The 21,887-nt window shown below is 39.7% G+C and overlaps 1 protein-coding gene across 2 annotated transcripts in view; it reads left to right on the top strand.

Moving 5' to 3' along the window:
- STXBP3 (syntaxin binding protein 3) overlaps nucleotides 1-21,887 on the top strand; it is a 55,053-nt gene that overhangs the window by 17,544 nt on the left and 15,622 nt on the right. For both annotated transcript variants that reach the window (XM_030574151.1, XM_030574152.1), the window contains exons 3-9: nucleotides 455-536; nucleotides 7,352-7,428; nucleotides 7,989-8,067; nucleotides 13,060-13,160; nucleotides 16,281-16,435; nucleotides 18,826-18,916; nucleotides 20,301-20,425. In XM_030574151.1, coding sequence (XP_030430011.1) covers nucleotides 455-536; nucleotides 7,352-7,428; nucleotides 7,989-8,067; nucleotides 13,060-13,160; nucleotides 16,281-16,435; nucleotides 18,826-18,916; nucleotides 20,301-20,425 — 710 coding nt within the window. The remainder of the gene's footprint in view (nucleotides 1-454; nucleotides 537-7,351; nucleotides 7,429-7,988; nucleotides 8,068-13,059; nucleotides 13,161-16,280; nucleotides 16,436-18,825; nucleotides 18,917-20,300; nucleotides 20,426-21,887) is intronic.

Raw genomic sequence — 21,887 nt, 5'->3', positions numbered from 1 at the left:
TTAAGAAGCTTCATTTAAAACTAAATAAAAATGGAGAGCCCCCTGGACCAGTGGCCAGGACCTGGGTAGTGAGTGCCACTGAAAATCAGCTTGCATGCTGCCTTTGGCACGTGTGCCATAGGTTTCTGGATTAGAGTATTTAGGCACAAATTGGGAGCTCAGTGGCCTACTGTATCTTATTTTGTGTGTGTGTGTGTGTATTTTTATATATATAGAGATGTTGCTTTGCAAAATCCATGTTTACTTGTAACCCCTTCAAATAAAAATAGCAACCTTGCAGTAATAAAGTGAGCAATTGGGGAAAATAAATTGGTAAGAAAATAATTTGTTTCAAACTTCCACAGCTGCTTATCAAAGAAAGAGAATTAAGAACATGAAATATACCTTCTTATAGTAACTGTAGCTGATTCTGAATTATTTGCCTAAATGCTGCTTCATTTGTTTTTATATTTAGATAATTATTTTAGACGACTTTACCACTAAACTACTGTCGTCATGTGGCAAAATGACTGATTTACTGGCAGAAGGCATCACTGGTAAGTGTAAAATAGTTGTTAAAGGTGCCTTTTTTTAAAATCTGGGGCAGATGAAAATGTTGGGCTAATAAATAAGGCTTTGTCAGTCATGGGTATTTTTAGTAAAAGTGATGGACAGGTCACGGGCAGTAAACAAATTCACTGCGCTAATAAGCAATAGTCACATAAACAGCACTTTGTACCGGAAACCTACTGACTGCTATACTTGCCTACATGCCTCCAGACAACATCACATCATCTATTGTCTACAGCCAAGCTCTAAGATACATCCACATTTGCTCTGATCCCTCAGACAGAGACAAACACCTACAGGATCTCTATCAAGCATTCTTAAAACTACAGTACCCACCTGCTGAAGTGAAGAAACAGATTGATAGAGCCAGAAGGGTACCCAGAAGTCACCTACTACAAGACAGGCCCAACGAAGAAAGTAACAGAACGCCACTAGCCGTCACCTACAGCCCCCAACTAAAACCTCTCCAGCACATCATCAGGGATCTACATTCTATCCTGACAGACCTTAGGGAACAGGTCGGTCCTCACTTACAGACAACCCCCCAACCTGAAGTAAATACTCACCAGCAACCACAAAACAAAAACACCAGCCCAGGAACCAAACCCTTTAACAAACCCCGGTGCCAACTCTGCCCACATATCTATTCAAGGGACACCATCCTAGGACCTAATCACATCAGCCACACCATCAGGGACTTTGAGAGGCCTAGGGTGGCAGGCCAGTCCTCGTCCACAGACAACCTGCCAACCTGAAGCATATTCTCACCAGTAACTGCACACTGCACCGTAGTAACTCTAGCTCAGGAACCAATCCATGCAACAAACCTCGATGCCAACTCTGCCCACATATCTACACCAGCGACACCATCACAGGACCTAATCAGATCTGCCACACCATCACCGGTTCACTCACCTGCACGTCCACGAATGTAATATACGCCATCATATGCCAGCAGTGCCCCTCTGCTATGTACATCGACCAGAGTGGACAGACTCTATGGAAAAGGATAAATGGACACAAATCAGATATTAGGAATGGCAATATACAAAAACTTGTAGAACACTTCAACCTCCCTGGCCACACAATAGCAGATCTTAAGGTGGCCATCCTGCAGCAAAAAAACGTCAGGGCCAGACTTCAAAGAGAAACTGCTGAGCTTCAGTTCATCTGCAAATTTGACACCATCAGCTCAGGATTAAACTAAGACTATGAATGGCTTGCCAATTACAAAACCAGTTTCTCCTCCCTTAGTGTTCACATCTCAACTGCTAGAAGAGGGCCTCATCCTCCCTGATTGAACAAACTTCGTTATCTCCAGCCTGCTTCTTGCTTGCATATGTATACCTGCCCCTGGAAATTTCCACTACATGCATCCGATGAAGTGGGTATTCACCCACGAAAGCTCATGCTCCAAAATGTCTGTTAGTCTATAAGGTACCACAGGACTCTTTGCTGCTTTTACAGATCCAGACTAACATGGCTACTCCTCTGATACTCATCAGGGACTCGTTCATCTGTACATCTACCAATGTGAGATATGCCATCATGTGCCAGCAAAGCCCCTCTGCCATGTATGTTGGCCAAACTGGATAGTCTCTATGCAGAAGAATAAATGGATACAAATCTGACATCAGGAATCATAACATTCAAAAACCAGTAGGAGAACACTTCAGTCTTCCTGGTCACTCAGTAACAGACCTAAAAGTGGCAATTCTTTGACAAAAAAAAAAATTCAAAAACAGACTCCAACATGAAACTGTAGAACTGGAATTAATTTGCAAACTGGACACCATCAGATTGGGCCTGAATAAAGACTGGGAGTGGTTAAGTCATTACAAAACCTAAACCTAATTTCCCCAATATTAATTTCCCCCTACTGTTACACACACTTTTTTTGTCAACTATCTGAAATGGGCCACTCTCATTACCACTTCAAAAGTTTTATTTCTCTTCCCTTGGTATCCCACTGTCAATTGAATTGTCTTGTTAGACTGACCTCACACTTGGTAAGGCAACTCACATCTTTTCATGTATTTATACCTGCTCCTGTATTTTCCACTCGATGCATCCGATGAAGTGGCTTCTAGCCCACGAATGCTTATGCCCAAATAAATTTGTTTGTTTCTAAGGTGTCACAAGGAATCCTGTATTCAGTTTTGGGGTTTTTTTTGTTTGTGGTGAGTGTTTGTGTCTTTGTGTGTGTGTGTGTGTGTGTGTGTGTGTGACCTGTCCATGACGTTTACTAAAAATAGCTGTGACTAAAATGTGTGGGAGTGGCCATGGGTGTTCTCAGGTGTGAGGGGGACAGGGGTGCTGCAGGTGTTGGGGGAGGTGGCTCGAGGGAGGGGCTGGGCAGCATGGCCCAGGATCCTGCTGGTGCAGGGCCTGGAGCTCCACAGGGGGTAGTGTTGGTGGGGCTGGCACGGGCTCCCTACTCAGCAATGCGTCCCTGAAGCTCCAAGGCAGCCGAGGGGTCAAGGTGCTCAGCACGATGCTCCTGCCACATGTGCTGGCTGCTGCAGTTCCCATTGGCCCCAGTTCCTGGTCAATGGGAGCTGCAGGGGTTGGGTCTGTGGGTGCAAGTAGCATATGGCACAATACTCGCCCCTCCCCAGCCCCTCTGCTGCTTAGTTACTGCAGGGCTGTGGAAGCTGGGAAGCCCTCCCCACCTACACACCATGGTAAGCATGCCCCCCCAACCTCAGCCCCCTCCCACACACCCAAACTGCTGCCCTGAGCCAGCACCAGCGGCTGCAGAAGTCACAACGGTCACAGACAATCACGGAATCCGTGACCTCCGGGTAGACTAGCAGCCTTACTAATAAATATATGCACTGTAGGATTATTACTATTATAAATGAGAGAGATCATGAAACTGTTTTTCTTTTCTTGTTTAATATTCCATGGTTTGTTAATTGCAAGGCTGAAAAACTGCATTTAATGCTGCTCTCTTGAAAGAACCTTGCAGAACTGGTGCTGCAAAGTGGCATGTAGGCAGGTATAATATTTATAAAATCCAGAAATGTGCCTGCCATAGCTGACTGGCTATTTACTCTTGAAACTTTATGCTGTCAGTTGAGAGATGTGCCTTTTCCCTGTCTGCTCTCCTTAAATCTGGTATTTTTGATCAAATTTGAAGGTCCAGTGTAGAAAGACTTGCTTGAAAGAACTTTACAGTTGACTGATAGATAACTTTTCTTCACTTGGAGACTTTGCTTTTGGGCAAAGTGTTCTTCAGTGTTTTTCATGCTATATAAGTGATTTAGATGATCCCCTGTACTTTCAGGGAAGCAGCAAATCAAGTATGTGGTCAGACACAAGACTAACTTCTTGAGAATGTCTTTTCAGTTGTTAGCTCAGTGAAAATACGTGTTTTAGTGTAGAGTTTTGGACCAAGAAAAATAAAGGGTTAGACTATATGAAGAACAGGATACAGCATTCTCAGTGTTTTCATCACATATAAATCAATGGAATGCCCTCATCCTGTATCCAGTCTCAAGAAAACAGAAATAGAAGAGGTCCAGAGAAGGGAAACCAAAATTGCTGAAGGCATGAAAAAACTTTCCTATGGAAAAGACTGAATCTGAATCCATTGTTTAAGTCATGGAAAAGGCTCTGCCATCCCTGTCCATTGTGCCACTAGAGAAGAACCTCTACGAACACCAGAGTTATGAACTGACTGATCAACTACACACCTCATTTGGAACCAGAAATATGCAACCAGACAGCAGCAACCCCCCAAAACACCCCAGCAAGGATATTACTGTGTTAAATGTAAACTACTTAAAAAAAGTGTTTCCTCTTTTAAAAAATATTATAATATATAAACTCTGTGCTTGTTTCATTTAAATTAAGGTGGTTAAAAGCAACGTTTTTCTTCTGGATAGTAAAATTTCAAAGCTGTATTAAATTAATATTCAGTTGTAAAGTTTTGAAAGAACAGCCATAATGTTTTGTTCAGAGTTACAAAAATTTCAGTTATGGAACAACTTTCATTCCTGAGATTTTTGTAACTCTGAGGTTCTACTGTACTCAGATACTTTGTAGTTCTATAACTTTTGTACAAAGATGGAGGGTGGTTGTTCCATTGCTCAACCTCCCTCCTGGAGGACCAGTAGGCTGCTTTTAGTCTGATCCCTATCCTTCGACCTGTCCAGTTTGCGTGGCCCTATCAGTAGTTTTAAACTACTGCGAGCATAGTTGTCAGGGTCACTGGAACACAAGCCTTCACTCTACATCAAGGTGCAGTCTCCAGGGAAAGATGGAAAGACTAAGAACTGTACGTTTAGAGTGGAGAGAAGAGGAGACATGATAGCTGTGAATAAAATAATGAATGATAGAGAACAAGGGGACATCCAATGAAACTAAAAGGTAACATTTAAAAGTCCTAAAAGGAAATCCTTCTATGCATTTCAGAATTAACCTATGGAACTGTCAAGACTGATTTCCCCATTCTAGCACTTTGAGTGCAGAAGGTGGGGGGCCACAAGGCCTCTAAAAATTAATACTTGCCACTTTAGGCTTGTAGTAAACTGCCAAGGTTACAGCTTTTCTCTGACCTTAGACTGATAGATGCTGCCACCACTCAAGTGCGAAACCGCTTTGGGAACCTAGGAAGGCACGCTTGGGAATTCCTTCCTGTGAGGTACCCTCAAGCCCTTTCATACCTCCTCCCCCAGGAAGAGCTGAGAAAAGGGGGAAGAGGAAATCAGCTGTTGCCACCAGCTAATTAAACAACATGTGCACAAACCTCTTAAGATGCACAAATCCAATTACCTTTGTGTAAAAAAGGGTAAATTTTATTACTAAAAGAAGAAAGTACATCTGGGAACTTAGTCTTCTGCTAAATTGAAAAAAAACTACAAGAATTAAGCATCAGGAATAGCTCTCTTGAGTTCTAGCTTAAAGGTTACAAGCAAAACAAAAGCACCTGGGGTTAGCACAGAGGAATCCACAAGACATAAAGAAATAAAAGGGATAAACCTAATCACATCTTCCTAGACATTTCCTGATCTACTTACATATCTGGGGTTTTAGATGAATAGTTTCTGGGTATGATACTGATGATTTTTTTCATACCTGGCCCAAACTTTTCACAGCGTAACTGCTCCCTGTCTGCCTCTCCCCGAGAACAGACAGACAAAAGGGAGTCTTTGTTCAATTTTAAAATGTTCTAGCCTTCCAATTGGCTCTTTTGGCCAGGTGTCCACTCACTTCCTTTTACCTATGCAACAATGAGACTTTTTAACCCTTTACAGGTAAAGCAGTTAGAGAACAACTACTAAGAGGGATTTTATAGCTACTGCAATCATAAACCTTATAGCCTATAGAAACCATTTATTAAAGGGAACACTTACATTTTTCTTGGCTCAGCTGTCTTAAAGTTCAAAAAGTAAGTAGTACTTCTTGCTATAAAACTGATTTGAAGTGTATTTAAAGTTAGCATTTCTGTGATGCCTGATGCCTAAATCATCATGGTGAAAAGTAACATTTTGAAATTGGTAGTGAATATATTCAAATCTACGAAAGCAGTTTTCAGTTTTCTCTAATAGATTTTTTTTTTAAATCAGTATCTTATGGTGAGACAATATTTAGGATGGCAACTTCACAATTCTTGCTTGCATGAGTATCAGTGGAGCTACTTAAAGTAAGGAAGAGATTGTATGATTGGACCCTTAGTGTGTAAATTTAAACATTGATATTAAATTTGTCTTGCTTTAAGACTGATTATTTACTCTGATACTGGCTTTCCATATGTCCAATATATCACATGCCACTTCAGAAAAAGCAGTAAGCTCAAATCTCAACTGTAATTCACTTTTCAAGTGTGTTTTACTCATAGTAAATTGCTCTGCTGTTTCCATCTGAAAATTTTTCAGAACAAATGGGTGATAACTTTTTCTTAACCACTAAGTAAGTGAGTGGCTGTTAAAGTGCCAGATTGACAGTTCTGGAAACAGAAGTTCTCTGTTAATTTATAAAAGCTGTGGCCTGATTGGAAGCAGGGCAAGTTTTCCTGCTTTTTCCCTCCAGTGCATTGCAGCCCTATCTCAGGAAATCCTCTGTATGTAATATCTGTAGTGTAATGAGTAAGCTAAACAGAGAAGCTGTTGGAAGGACGTGTTACATGAAGTAGTTGGGTTTTTAAAAAATGACCAACTTGTGCATGCAGTTGCATGTCCAGTAAGTTAATTGCACAAGAAATGGCCAAAGGACAGAAAAGGCTAGAGTCTTAAAGATCTTCTGTGTTGCTTTTTTTTCTTTCCCTTCTGATGCTGAATATAAGCATAATTTTGCCAAGGTTGTGATCCTGTAAGCTGCTGTTTGCATGTTGGCCCCACGTATGGAGATCCATTGATTTTACTGGGGCTCTACGTAAGGGCAGAGGTCTATCTGTGTAGAACAACTTGCAAGATTGGGACCTAGAGGTTTAGTTAGTACGTAACTCTGTTCTACTGTCTTTGTGCTAACCTCCAATGTGAAAAATGAGGATTCTTTCTAGATAAGGTAGCATCCGGCCCTTGATTTTTTTTTTTAGGCCCCACCCACAGACCTTACTTAATCAATTAAAAGTGCAATTCAGCTCTCTCCATAGAATGAGTTTTATACCCATTTTAGCTTATGGAAATACTAATGTAAAATATAATCACTGGTCAAATGGAGCATAATTAGAAGATACAATGTTTAGTTTTCTTTTTTTGTTTAAAAACCTTGGTGTTCAATGTAGTTTTCCAAACTTAATTAAGAAAGTTGTATTGAGTATTGCATTTTGAAATGAGTAAATTTTATATATTTTTAGCTGTGGAGAATGTTTATAAAAACCGTGAGCCTGTCCCTCACATGAAGGCAATCTATTTCATCACTCCGACCAAGAAGGTTAGTATTTTTAAGGGAAAAACTTTTACTTAGTTTCTTTTTTTTTTTTTTTTTTTTTTTTTTTTTTTTTTTGTAGTACAGAAAGCTTGAAGCACTAAACCATCGTAACATTACATAGTGAGCTATTACAAGGCTGCCATTCAAAATAATGGCTGTAGAAAAGAGTTGGCTCTACTGGTACTAACAGAAATGTTCAGAAGAGACTGAATCTCCAATTATTAAATCATTTTCAATCTCTAACAATATAGCATAAGATTTTCCTTCTCCTCTGTTTTCTTTACTTCCTTAAAGCAATCTTTTGTACAACTTCTATAGGTGAAAATATTACTGATCTTTCATTGTTTTGTCATCCTTGGGCTGGACATGTATAAATATTATAGTTCAGTGTTTACATTCCCATGTGACTGACTACAGTATTTCTGATTTCATACTGATCAATAAAAACATGAACTTCTCAAAATTATAGCCCAAGAAACGTTTGTTCTAAGGGCAGGCAAAATAGACACGAATGACAGTTATTTTCTTTATAGTAAATTACAATTTAGCATTTTTATCTTAAGTCTATAGATGGTCTTATAAATGACTTTGTAAGTAAATCATCCAGCAAGTACAAAGCAGCTTATGTCTACTTCACTGACTGTAAGTAATTTTTTTGTTGAGTTTGATAATGATGAATGTTTAAAAGTGGTTGTCAGCCTTATCTTGCTACTAACATATTCTAACTTTCTAGTTGGTGCATATTTTAAATATTAACTACTACACTAAGATGTGAGGGGAGTTCTGAGATTCAGCTTGTTTATCAGAGTTGAGAATTAGTTGTTTTAAAACAACAACAACCCATAATTCTATCTTTGCCCATTAATTATGCTGTAAGGCATTGTAGCCAGAAATGGAAAGCCACAGGATGTGGAATTAGAGTTTCTGTCCAGTGTGGCACTGTGCCTTCTTCTTTCCCAGAATAAATGACATTTGCATTTTATACTTTAGTTTTCAATGTTGCATGTTTTGGTTTTATTTTTATAACATGCTAACTCTATTGGTGTGCTATAGAATGTAAAGGAAGAAGCTTTTGAGCAAAATTATGAGGTACATAAACATATAATCCTGTGTATAAATAACACCAAAAAATGACTCTTAGGATGACAGTTTGCTGTGCTGCAAGGACAGTGGTTTGAAGTTTGATTATAGTTCACTTATTCACTAAACTCAGTTTTGAGCTGGCCTCCACATGCTTGTAGGGGAGTAAGGAAGTGTAAGGTGCCCTCTTAATTCCTCTGCTTAGTCTTCTTGCATCATAAATTGCACACAAAGGAAAGAACATAGGTACTCTCTCAATCTGTGTACGTGTGGGAACTAAGGCTGCACCCCCTCCATTATCAATCAGCACAGCTGACACAGTGTGGAGAGGGAAATAAGCTGTGCTAGGAAAAGGACACCCATACTCTAGGTGTCCCTAACCTCTGACTGCCAGAAGCTGGGACTCGATGACAGGGATGGATCACTTGCTAATTGCCCTGTTCTGTTCGTTCCCTCTGAAGCATGTGGCAGACACAGTATGGACATTCTTATGTCCTTATATTCTAGTTTAACTTACTTTCCCCACGGGAAGCAGACACTGAATTTTGGCTGCATCAGTTTGGTCCCTGGTCTACTCCTTGGAGTTGTGCAGCTACACTCTTCCCCTTACTCAGGCCAGATTATAAGACGCCTGTCTATATCTTAAACAAATAAACGCAAATCCACTACTAGACTACCCTTCCCCCCACCACACAACTACATTCTGCTGTTTGACTTATGATTTTGGTGTCACTGTTCTGTCTTTTTGTGTATGTTTTTTTTAATTATGCTGTTGTGGTAGAGCAGGGGTCGGCAACCTGTGGCACGCGAGCCAATTTTTTTTTTTGACATGCTGCTACCTGCTGGGGCCCCGGCCCCACTCAGCCCCCCTACCCATCGCTCTCTTTTGCGGGGGCAAGAGGCAGAAGCTTGGCCCTGCCACCAGCCAATCTGCCCCCTCCCCCACTTCTTACCCCAGCATGCTGCCTTCCTGTACCGCTGCCTCCTCTCCTTCCCTGCGCCAATCAGCTGATTGCCCTTGCGAGGGGGAGGAGGAGTGGAGCTGCAGCACGCTTGCTGCTCCGGGAGGAGGCAAAGAAGAGGTGGGGATGGATGGGGCCCTGAGGCAAGGGGTGGAATCAGGCGCATCCCCTCCAGCCCCCTGCTGTGAGCCATTCATGGCGCACGCGCACGCATGCACACGCACACACACAGCTCTCTGCCCTGACCGCTACACCCCCAGCCCTGACTTCTGCAGCCCCACACATACATACCTAACCATCCTACACCCTGACTCCTGCACACCCTCACACACCTCCAGCCCCCATTTTGACTCCTGCACACCCCATGCCTTGACTGTTGCACCTCCCCCACATCCCCACCCCCACTCTGAGCACCAAACAGGAGCTTCTGCACACCCCCCCCCACATTCCCACCTGCACCCCCAGTCTGGGGCTCTGGCTGCCGGCCCCTTGCCAGCCGGGGTCTTGTTGGCCCCGCTCAGCCCATTGCCGAACTAGGTAACGGAACCTCAGTCCAGCAGTGGGCTGAGTGGGTCGGCAGCGTGAGATCAGCATTTTAATTTTAAATTGAGCTTCTTAAACATTTTGAAAACCTTGTTTATGTACAGCAATAGTTTAGTTATATAATACAGACTTAGAGAGAGACCTTCTAAAAAAGTTAAAATGTATTACCAGCACGCAAACCCTTAAGTTAAAGTGAATAAGTGAAGACTTGGGACACTACTTCTGAAAGGTTGCCGACCCCTGTGGTAAAGCTTAAAACACCTTAAACTGTTAAAATGAAAAAAATGAGAACAGTACAGAAACTTTCCTCTGAGATACCTATTACGGTAAATTTCCACTGTAGCCTTGTGTTTTCCAGCATATTATTGGGTGAAATGTTCCCCAGAGGGCATTCCATACCCTTCGTATGTGTGCTTTGTGGTAACCCCAGAATTCCAAGGTCTGCTCCTTTCTGACTGTATTTGACAGAGTTCCTTGGGACCAGCCAGCATTTTGTAGTGAAGGTTCCAACTTTATAGCAGCACTTTTTAGCTTCAGTATATATTTCCCAAGTGTCCTTTACTGATTTTTTTTTTTTTTTTTCATTCCTTGTCAGTCTGTTGTCCAAAGCATATCTTTGTATTGCTTCATGGGCAAACTGCTCTATCTCAGAAGAGTTGCCAAACCAGCAGCAACAATTACTGGGGCTTCATTCCCTGTTCCTTTCAGTGCTGCTTCATGCTAGTCATCTGCGTTCTTGACATATTTGAGGCTTTGGCCCCAGCTTCTTGGTATAATATCTAGATATGCCAACAAACAGCAGGGCCTTTTTAAGTACGTTTGGAGTACTTAATAGCCCCTCTTGTTACAGAAGTTCTTCATTGACGCACCATGTTCTTAGTAGTCTTAAGGTTCCATCAATTCAGTTCATTTTCTGGGAATTTACCAAGATTTGGCTGTGTTCAGTGGTTAGCACATGGTTCATCAGTGCACTGCAGTGCTATGCTGTTCCCTTAGTTGCCACTTCACTTGCAAGAAAGAGGGAGGTAGATATAGCAGCTGCTTCAGAAGATAACTCAGTGCAACATGGTGGATGTGACTATGTACTGTTCTCAGATATCCCCCTGAGCCATCATGCCTTACCAGTGCCTTTAAAACCCTTCTGATCTTGAATAAGACTTGTAGTTGGCTCACCCAGAAAACCTCAAAGGCTTTAGTAAAAGTAAAGAACAGAATTTAGCTCCTGTGCTGAGCTTTAGGATTTGCTTTGGTGCTCACTTCAGTACAGGTCCAGTTAGAGGCCTTACAGCACATCTTCTTCACTTGCATTAGTTTGTCAAGTTTATGGAAGAAAACTTCTGCCTCTTTGCTTAGTCTCTCCTCCAGAAGAAACTCACATCTGAACACCATCTCTGGTAGGGCTTGGACACAGACAGACATCTGGTTTGGTGATATGTTTAGTGACACGGTCAATGAGAGCAGCTGCCTCTGGAACATGTACTTGCAGGTGTAAATGTTTATCAGCCTTCCTATGGAGGTTTATCAAGCTTGAGGCCTGTTGAATGATGAAAAGAATCTCTGTGGGGAGGAAAGGGAAGTGAATCTGACAGCCCTAACAACCAATGCTATCCTTGGTTTCATTAGGTCTGTTGTACAGTCCTCTTTCTCTTACTCCATCAAGGGAACCAGGGAGAAGGAAAAGCTGATACAATTAAGACTGGGTTCAGGCATTTACTGATGAGCATTAAAAGTCAATGAGTTCTAATCTCCTTTTTCAAATGTAGCAAGAACCTTTTTTCTGAGAAGATTCTGGATGTATAGTGAACCTAGACCAGGCATTCATATAGGAAGACATTTATTTGTTGGTGACTTTGGTTATCCTTCGGTGCTACAAAATTGGCTTCCTTACAATCAACATTTCTTCCATATAGAGCTGCTTTGTAGTTGAGCTTTTTTTTTTTTTTTTTTTTTTTTTTTTTTAATGGAAGATCTTTACAAATTGCTGCCAGCAGGAAACTGAAATACCCTCAAGGCCTGGCGATCTCTTGTCTGTAGGCTTTTAGTTAAAATAGGCTCTAGAACCCTTAAAATCCACTTCAGTTTTTGTCATACAACACTCCTACAGTAGGTTCTGATGTTCCAAGAGAACCATGTCTGAATAGCTGTCTGATTGTATATATCCCTGTTAGAGGTTGACAGACCTGCAATTTAAAGGTTTGTCCATGTATCTCATTTGAGAGAAACCCATTTTGGCTCTGTCTCAATGTACGTCTGTTCAAGGAATTTGCTAGGCATCCATATGGTCTTATCTGCATATATTTACCAATCATTGCTTAAATTTAGCTTCTAGACAAGAATCCAAGTTTAACCTCTGTTACAGAATATATTTCTAAAATAGGTGCAAACTCTTGTATCGCCTTCATATTTTGTTTGGGGATGTGAATTGCCCATTTAGGGGGTGTAGGAGGTGGCTCTCAATCTCCTTTTTGTAATATTTAGGAGGTACCTTGCTACTCACATGAAAGGGGAGAGAAAACATACACATAACCCTCTTGTTGTTTTTCACTATTCAGGACGTGGTACATTACTTTCTCTTCTCATTGTTTGTTCCAGTGTCTCTTAAATTTGTTAGAAATCTTTCTGAGGCTTTGGTGTCCAAAAGTTGGAATCCACTGGAAAGAAAAGTACCTGTAACTCTTCTCTGATCCGGAACCCAGTGGATTAATACCATTTATCTTTCCCTTTGGGAGGGTTCTATAATACTTGTATCCATTAATAGTGATTGACTCTTGTTTCAGCCTCTCTTTTTTGAAAGGACCTGATGATGGAATTCTGTAAGCCATGGGCATGTTTCTTCTTTCTAAAAGTTCAGAATTTTCTAGTTGGGAGAGTTTCTGTCTGATCACATGCTGGAACCACAGACTAATATGGTAATTCTCTGAAACTAATCTGACTTTTAAAGAACAGGATTTATAAATAAATGAGGTTTTTGTGTTGCAAATTTTAAATGTGAATGAATTAACTGAAAGAAATACAAAATGGCTTCATAACCTTTAATCTCTTTCCCCAGTTTGCCCTGACAGTCTCTTTAATAAAATGAAGTCCTCCTGCTCAAGGGCTATAAGAAGGTGCAAAGAAATAAATATTTCTTTCTTTCCATATGAATCTCAGGTAAACTTTAGTCTTTATATTAGCATAACTCCAGAAATTATAGTGCATTTTATAGTTCTAAGTGTTGATTTATCTACTATAAAGTCCTGGAAATGTAGCTGGCTTTTATTTTAACTATTTTTTTCTGATGTTGTGACAAATGGTACACAAAGCTTACCACCATTTTGGTTTACTTCCAATGTATTTGCAAGATGAAAACAAATTGTTATTGCTATCAAAGATTTATTTTCAACTGTCTTCATTGCATGATGGTTCAGTTGACAAGCAAGGCTTTTGTCATTCAGTGCAGCAAATGAGGTCTAGCTTGTTTTTAAGCAATGTCAAACTGCACTACTCTCTATCTTGCAATTGTTACCCTGACATGTAACTAGATAGGATTACTTAGGACCCCAGAATCATCTACTCATTGAGAGATGGGAATTCAGCAAGATTCTGAAAGCAAAGAAGACATGATATATTTAAGAATAGTAATATGAAGACATGGTGAGGATAATCACCAGCTAGAGTGAAAACCACCAATGAAAGAGGCTGAAAACTGTCTAATAGCAGATTTGTCACTCATGCACTTCATATCAAAGAAAAACGAGATGAAATATTACATCGATACTGACCAAGATAGGGAAGCCCACAAGGCCAGGAACCCTTGTTCCACTGTAGGAAGTTATAGAAATGTCTGATTGTTGTTCTTCTCACATTACTTTTTCCCTGTTTTCGGTGTACTTTCCCTTTCTCTGTTATGTGCCACACTGCTAGGGTCACAAACTCTTGTACCCCAACTGGTATATGAGTGTAGGAGAGGCTCTTGCCTCCTATTGTTTTCTGTTAAGGGAGCTTCCTAACTGAAGGACCACTTTTTATTGGGTGAGTTATGAGGTTGTAGTAATGGAATGAGAATCTTCTTCCTAGTGTTGACTTACACAATGGGCTTTTATCACAAGTGTTTGTCAAAGGTTGTTTTTATTAAACTGCTTTTACCAAAAAAAGTTTTTTTTAGTTTTGATGAAACATCTGCACCCAAAGTCAACTGAGAGCTGTGAAAGTGTTTGTGGTATTGTGGGATTTCACTATCCTGGTCCTCCAGAGAACCTCTATCTGAAACTGATAAATTGATAATTGGTTTTATAAAAAGTAAGCAGAATCCATACTCCTTTTCCTTTTTAGCTTTTTTTATGCCTTGGGATCAGGGAAGCCTTGAGGTCTTTGTGAATCAAACATGCAATAAAGGGCCTTTTTGCTTGCTTGGCTGGTAGATAAGAATCTCCTGATGACAAGTATCAGAGGGGTAGCTATGTTAGTCTGTGTCCACAAAAACAGCGAGGAGTCCGGTGGCACCTTAGACTAGGAAATTTACTTGGGCATAAGTTCTTTTGTGGGTTAAAAAACCCACTTCTTAAGATGCATTGTCTCCTGATGACATTCTCCTAAGCCAAGTTTGCATGGTGATAGAACTGGGTAGAGTCAGACTTCCTCCTGGGGCAGGTTTGAATGGCCATCTTCTGCAAGAAGGAAATAAGCAAGCATTTTGCGCCTTTATCTGCAGAGGGAATTCCTGTTTGGAATTTGGCTACATAGCTACAGAGGTAATTTTAAGTTGTCAAGAGAGCCTGTTGATACAAGGATTGTGTGAATCTCTGGCAGCAACTTGCTTAACTGAGGAGCAGCCAGAAGAGTGGTTTTTAGGGATCAGAAACAAGTGAAATCTTTTGCTGAAGTTTTACAAGTATATGTATATATTTTCTCTCTCCCCTTCCCCACTCTGTCATAACTGTCCTACTCAGATCTGAACCTTAGAGTTCAGACCATGAGAAGCTAGCATGAAACCTCCAAAGCTTAATTACCAGCTTAGATCTGATAGCACTGCCACCAATCAGGAATTTTAGGGCCTGATACCCTCTGGTCCCCCCAAAACCTTCCCTGGGGAACCCCCAAGACTCAGATGCCCTGAGTCTCACCACGAAGGGAAATAACCCACTTCCCTTCTCCCTCTTCCCCTCCAGGTGTTCCCTCCCTGAGTTCCTGGAGAGATACACAGATTCAAGCTCCGTGAATCTAAACAAAGGGATTCCACCCTCCCTGCTTCAAGTCCTTGAAACACAAGTACCAAGAGATCAAATCTCTCTCTCTCCCCCCTCACCCAGAGGGTATGCAAAGTCAGGCTTAGTAAATCTAACACACAGAGGTTTTCCCCCTCCCTTCGTTTCTTAGCCTTAACCAGTGAAAAACACTCAAACAGGTCTTAAAAAGAAAGATTTATATAAAAAAGAAAGAAAAAGGACATAAAATGGTCTCTGTGTCAAGGTGACAATATACAGGGTCAGTTGCTTAAAGGAAAAAATGAATAAACAGCCTTATCCAAAAAGAATACAATTTAACACATTCCAGCAACTACACACATGTAACTACAAAAAAACAATATAAACCTATTGTCTTACTATCCTTGTACTTACAACTTGGAAACAGAAGATTAGAAAGCTTGGAGATAGAAAGATCACTCTCAGAGTCGAGAGGGTCACCGAACCAAGACAAAGAACTCACACCTAAAACTTCCCTCCACCCAGATTTGAAAAAGTCTTGTTTTGTGATTGGTTCTCTGGTCAGGTGTTGTTTGTTACCCCTTTGCAGGTGAAAGAGACATTAACCCTTAGCTATCTGTTTGACACACCCCGACTATAACTTCTTAAATGTATGTCAAATTGTGGGCCTAAGGAGGCTTAACTCCTTCACTTTGGCATTGCATTGTATTGTATTGCTCCATGCCGGATATTGGATGGTATTTAGTTCTGACTGCCTCAGGTTCCTCCATCTGTACAGGTAGTGAGCAGGTTGAAATGTAGAGTAATGTCTGTAAGGGAGAAGAGAAAATGGAGAGTAATAGAGGAAAGGAGAGTGTGAACAAGAAACAAAGATGAGCTCAAGAGGACAGTGAAAAAGAGAGATGGGGATTGAGATCAAAATAAAATGGTATCATTAGGCAATGTTAGCTTAAATATATATTTCCTTGTGAATGCCTTTTTTGTTACAAAATAAGGTCCCCACCCCTGTGACTGTTCTTACACCAGATGTTCTTATTTCTAAAGAAATGTACAATGCTAAGCTCTTTTGTGTCTATGCTTTACTTAGGTATTTACTCTCGATGTCCCAGATGCATTCTTCTGCTGTTACAGTCCAACTGTGGAAAAGGCAAATGGTAAAGATGCCATCATGGAAGCAATGGCTGAACAAATTGTTACATTATGTGCAACTTTAGAGGAAAACCCAGGAGTAAGATATAAAAGGTAGTGCAGAATATAGGGTTAAAAATGTTAGGTTTTCAGTGTTATGACTTCCTACTTGCAGCGCCGTTTAGAAACAGCAGTGTTCGGTCTTCTGATATGCTTTTAATGAAGACATAATATTTCATCCTTAACTATAATTAAATAAGTTGATGTGAGTCCACGTATAGAGTAAGTGTGGTGCCGACTGTTTTTGCTTATCTTGAGCATTTGACAACTCTTTTTGTGTATAGTCAGTCTTGGTGCTTTTGTTGCTGGTCACTTGCACTTACTGTCCCATTGGCTAGTGTGATGTCATTTTCATATACTACTATTTTGGGCGGGGGGCGGTAGCAGGGGGAGGGGAGGATTTGCATGCATCCTGTTCCCCAGGTTCTGCATGAGTGTTTTACCAGTAACCTAGCAACAGAACTTCTGTTACTAAATTTGAGCCTGGGAGAATGTCTCCTTTTTCTGGGATCCCTGCATGGATTTGGGAAGCAACAGGAGCCAGAGGAGAGGGGAAACAGCTAAGGTCTGAGATCTGTGTGTGTGTGTGTGGGGGGCGGCTAAGGAGCAATCGGAGCAGAGTCAAGAGTCCCCTCCCCTTTCTGAACCCGTCCAGAGAACAGGAAGCAATTGATCCTTGGGGGTCCAAGAAAGTTCCCAACTTCCATTCTCCCAGAGCCCTTTGCGAGTCATGGGGAAGGATTTAGACAACTGCTGTTGGGGTGGGAAATAAATGTGCTCAGGCCTGCCTCTCTCTGTTTCAAGCTGCCCAGTCTCTTTAGCTGGAAAGATGATTTAAAAAAATAAGCAGAAAAAAAATCTTATAAAATTTAAAATTTGAAAGTTTTAAAATAAAGCACTTTTAAAGTGTACTATACAGAAACTCAATTAAAAAAATTAATTCACGTTGTCCCTTTAGTTTTCATTCTTTTCATTGTGCCCAGTGTGGTGTAGTGAGTAGATATTCTGAGCTGTAGCATTGAATTTGAGCTTTTTATGGATGTCCATCTCACTAGTAATTTTAAATCTATTTTGGTTGGTTTTAATATTAGTTGTTCTGCTCAGAGATAATTACAGTACAAGCCCAGACCAGCTAGAATGGTGCCATTTATTTAAATAGTATTTCATTTTCTGGTAAAATAGTTAAGCAAAAACTGTCTGCTTGCCTGTTAGCTGCTTAGACCTGAAGAAGAGCTCTGTGTAAGCTTGAAAGCAGAAGTTGGTTCAATAAAAGATATTACCTCACCTACCTTCTCTTTAGTAGTTACTTTACTTTCTGTAGCCAGGAGGTCTGACTTTTATGTTTGAACACATGCTTAAAGTTAAACATGTGTTTAAGTATTTTGAGTGAGGATACTCTTTTGAATCGGGGCCTAAATGCGTTTAAAACTTCTCAAGCATCTTTTCTTTGATATTTTCTGATCAAAGGCATAATAGAAATGCAGATTATTAAATTTCTCTGCCACTTCAGCGTACAGTCTCAAAAGTTATCATTTCTTATAATATACTAAGAACAAAGTACTAAACAAGTTTTGTGTTTAAATAATACATTTAAAAGTAGAAAAAGTTTCCTGGTTGTGTTTTTGTGTGAGATAGACATTTGTGTGATTACACAAATTTTCAACAAGCAGCATTCTTTTACAGTTAAATGCTTAAAGGATTTTGACCGTTAAACGATAAAACTAAAGGCTGTTTATAGCATCTAAACTAAAAATTACTATAAATATGAATATTATATGGTGTAACATGTTATTTGTGATTAGCTTTGCAACAAGAATTATGGAGAGAAACTGAAATTTTTCACTTAAATATTTCTGCAACCAGAATTGAATAACCATCCCATTATTATTATTTCACTCTTCTTATTGACTATTGTACATGTAGGTAAGACTTGTTATCCATTATATTTTCTATCCATTTTGGTCTTGCTTATATTTCTTTAAAAAACACCTGTGTACACTTTGTTTTGAATACAAGATAACAATTTAGGGCTTGATCATACAGAGATGTGGGCTTGATAGGAAAATAAGAATGAAAATTTCCACATGTTTACAGGGCTTTGTAGCTGTGCTCTGGCTCTGGCTCTGCTCCAGCTCCAGGCAAAAACCTGCAGCTCCACTGCTCCGGAGCAGCTCCATGCTCTGCTCCAAAGCCCTGCATGCTTAAATGTGTTGGGTTTTTTTAGGAGTAAGCTCTTAAGCTGTTTTATGTCATAGTTGAGGGAAAGTACTGTAAATTTGTGTTATGACAAAAATGTTTGAAATGTTTTAAAATTAAGTAGGAGTTCTGAAACTACATGTGTTTTGAAGATAAGTAGGTGCATAATAGAACACTGATACTAAAAGGTCTTATAACAGAAATTTAGTAAACAATATTTGAGACATTTTTCTTTTTTTTCCCTGCAGCAAGCCGTTGGATAATGCCAGCAAACTTGCAGAGCTAGTTGAAAATAAGCTTGAAAACTACTATAAAATTGACGAGAAAAGTCAAATAAAGGTAGAGTAAAAGCTACATCCCATGTTTGCTTTATTTTTGTAAACAAAGGAAATTGTTAAAGGATGATAGACAGAATGCTGTGGGTTTTTTTTGTTTTTTCTAAGATTTGGTTACTAAATATGGAAAACAGATTGTCCCTTCAGTTGCTTTTTGTGTAATTTTAAAAACAGGTTGGAAGAGTGGAAGATAACTTCTGCAGTAAGTTTCTTATCCAAAGAAAACAAAATTGATGCTCTGTTCATGTAATAACACACAGAGACATCCCATCTGGAGGAAGATTGCCAGACTACTAAATGGATGGTGCAAATCAGAGGGAAAATGCATGATTTTGACTCCATCCTACTTTTTAGGGCATTGGGCAAAGCAATGGATTATTTCAGGGTACAGTTTTCCCACTTCAGGATTCGTGGAAATCCTATTGCTGTGGGAGAACAAGGCTCTTAGAAATATGCCTACCATCCTTCATTTCTTCCATAGTAGCCCCTAATAGTTTGTCATAGGTCATGTGTACAGGTGGTTGCATGCTTAGGCAGTAGTCCACTGACACAAGCGTCTGATTCCATGGCATTCAGCTCAGCCACAAGAATAAATGCAACTGAGTCCCCTGAGTCCTCCTCCCAGCCCAAGCATTAAGTACTTTTCTAGTGTTTGGTGAAATGAGATGGGCACAACCACCAAGAGACTGAGAGCACAAACAGGAGCAAACAAGAAGATAAGAGAAAATCAAAAAAGAAAAAGATCTATTGGGGGAAGGAAGAGCCTCTGATAAAAGGGTTGGGAACCACTCATGCATTCTGGAACTTCTGGTGCTATTCTGAATGCTCAGTCAGTTTGGGTCCTGTGTCTTGTTGACCTTCTGACTTGATCAAAGTGCTGAAGTTTTGTGATACTTATCTTCTAGTGACTCCTAAAGAACTTAGTTTTGAATCCACAACCATATCAGCTGGTTATCACATTTAAAACTGTAAGTTTTCTTGGTCTAGGATTCAGACAATATCCACGTTTTTGTGTGTCAAGCCTAAGACATGCTTGTTTCCTGTTTTGTCCAGTTCAACAGGGATTTTTGCTGTTGAGGTGAAAAGTGCAAGGATTGTAGTGTGCCTGAAAACACAATACATAAACATCCTGTATGAATGCATATTGTCTTTAAACAGAGAGTTTCCTCTGCTTCATGGCTGAGTCGTAGCTGGGCCAGTTTGGTATGACAACTTAACTGTAACAGGTTTTGAATTACAAAAAAACCTTGCTTTTGATCAGAGAATAAACCGTCTTGGCACTCAATAGGATTTTCCAAGAAGGTTTAGAATGTGATTTGGTAGCTTCAAATAGATTTGTAGCTTTCTGCAGTATGTCTCAAGTTTTTTTTCTGTCCTGATGTTTTTAGGGTAAAACCCACTCCCAGCTGTTAATAATTGATCGTGGCTTTGACCCTGTGTCCACTGTACTCCATGAACTTACCTTCCAAGCAATGGCATATGATCTGCTACCAATTGAAAATGATACATACAAGCAAGTATAACTCTTTGCATCTAAATACTTCATTCTGACTTGAGTTTAGGAACTGTCTTTGGTATCTGCTTTATTTGTACAGTTATTAAAGGTGAACTACAAAGGGAATTATTTGCTATTTTAGTACTTTATGCTGTATAAATATGGCTACAGTTTATTTAAAACCTTTTTTCTTCTGTCCTCTTTGCCAGAGATTTTTGATTGGTTACATTGTCTTGAAGCTTCTGAGTGGGCCTTCAAAGATACAGCCCTAGTAGTAAGACTGATTTGGTGGGGGGAGGTGTCACAGAGGTATGGATAACTATCGCAGGAGGGGGAAATGTCCATAGCAGCAACAATTTTTGGCTTATCCTATGATCAGAAAAATTAAGACATCTAGCTGATGTAGCTATATTTACTACCCTAATCTGAAATCTTAATTGGTGACTAGTAGAGCTGATTTTTTTTTTTATATTTATTGAAGTTGAGATCCAGGTATGAGCTCTGCAACTTGGATCTAATTTAGTTCCACCTTATAAGCTATAAGTCTCCTAAATCTTGAATCTGCTTCCAAATTTGTTTGTCCACAAACAAGTTGTCATACTTCTGCCATGCTATCAGGCAACCTCTGTGGGATGCATTTCAGATATCTGAGAAATTGCTAAAGAACTATATATCAAATGGAAATTTACAAGAGTTTCAGAAATAATGTGAAATTTATTTATATTTATATACTTATGAGTCTGAAACTTATTGATATAGATTTTTATCCAGTAGGTTGAGTCACTATTTGATTTTTTTTTTAATTGTTTGCATTTTTCTCTTCTTTCTGCTGCCTTTTGGTTTAACCACTATTTGAGTGTTTCTGCAACTATATCCAAATATAAATGAAAGTATTGTTGTAATATCTAATATGGATCATATTCCTTCTGTTCACAGAAAACTGCTTAGTAATTGAAGTCTGTGATGCTAAGCATGTTCGCTGTAGATTTGTGGCGTAATTAGTCCACAAAAGTCTATTCTGTAGCTGTACATGGAGTTTGTAGACACAAGTCCTTCTGCACCTCAAGATGTGTATAGACGTCTAATGCTATCTATATTTTGTCATCTCCAATGTGTTTGACTTTGCATACAACTTCAATTCAGAAGGCGAAAATAAAAAACCTAGAGGAAATTAAAGTGCATGTAAATCTGTTTGCTTGTTTTTAAACCAACAACTTACAGAATATTCAAAGGATAAACCAGGATGGATTTCCAGCTTTAACTGAGATTACTGCATAAGAAAATTATTCTAAAACTCATGTAATTTTGCTTATTTATTAAGGACTTCGGATCAGCCTTAACTTTTCCTGAACATTATGCATAAAAATGTTTAAAATAGTACATATTGTTTCAGAACCACATTTCTTTTTAAAAAAAGAAATAATATTTTTGCATTACCTGCCAATGTTAAAAATAGTTATTTAACTTGTTCAGTTGCTTT

The sequence above is a fragment of the Gopherus evgoodei genome, chromosome 8 (genome assembly GCF_007399415.2).
Source record: "Gopherus evgoodei ecotype Sinaloan lineage chromosome 8, rGopEvg1_v1.p, whole genome shotgun sequence".
Classification (NCBI taxonomy): Eukaryota; Metazoa; Chordata; order Testudines; family Testudinidae; genus Gopherus; species Gopherus evgoodei.
This window is presented reverse-complemented; position numbering and strand designations above follow the sequence as displayed.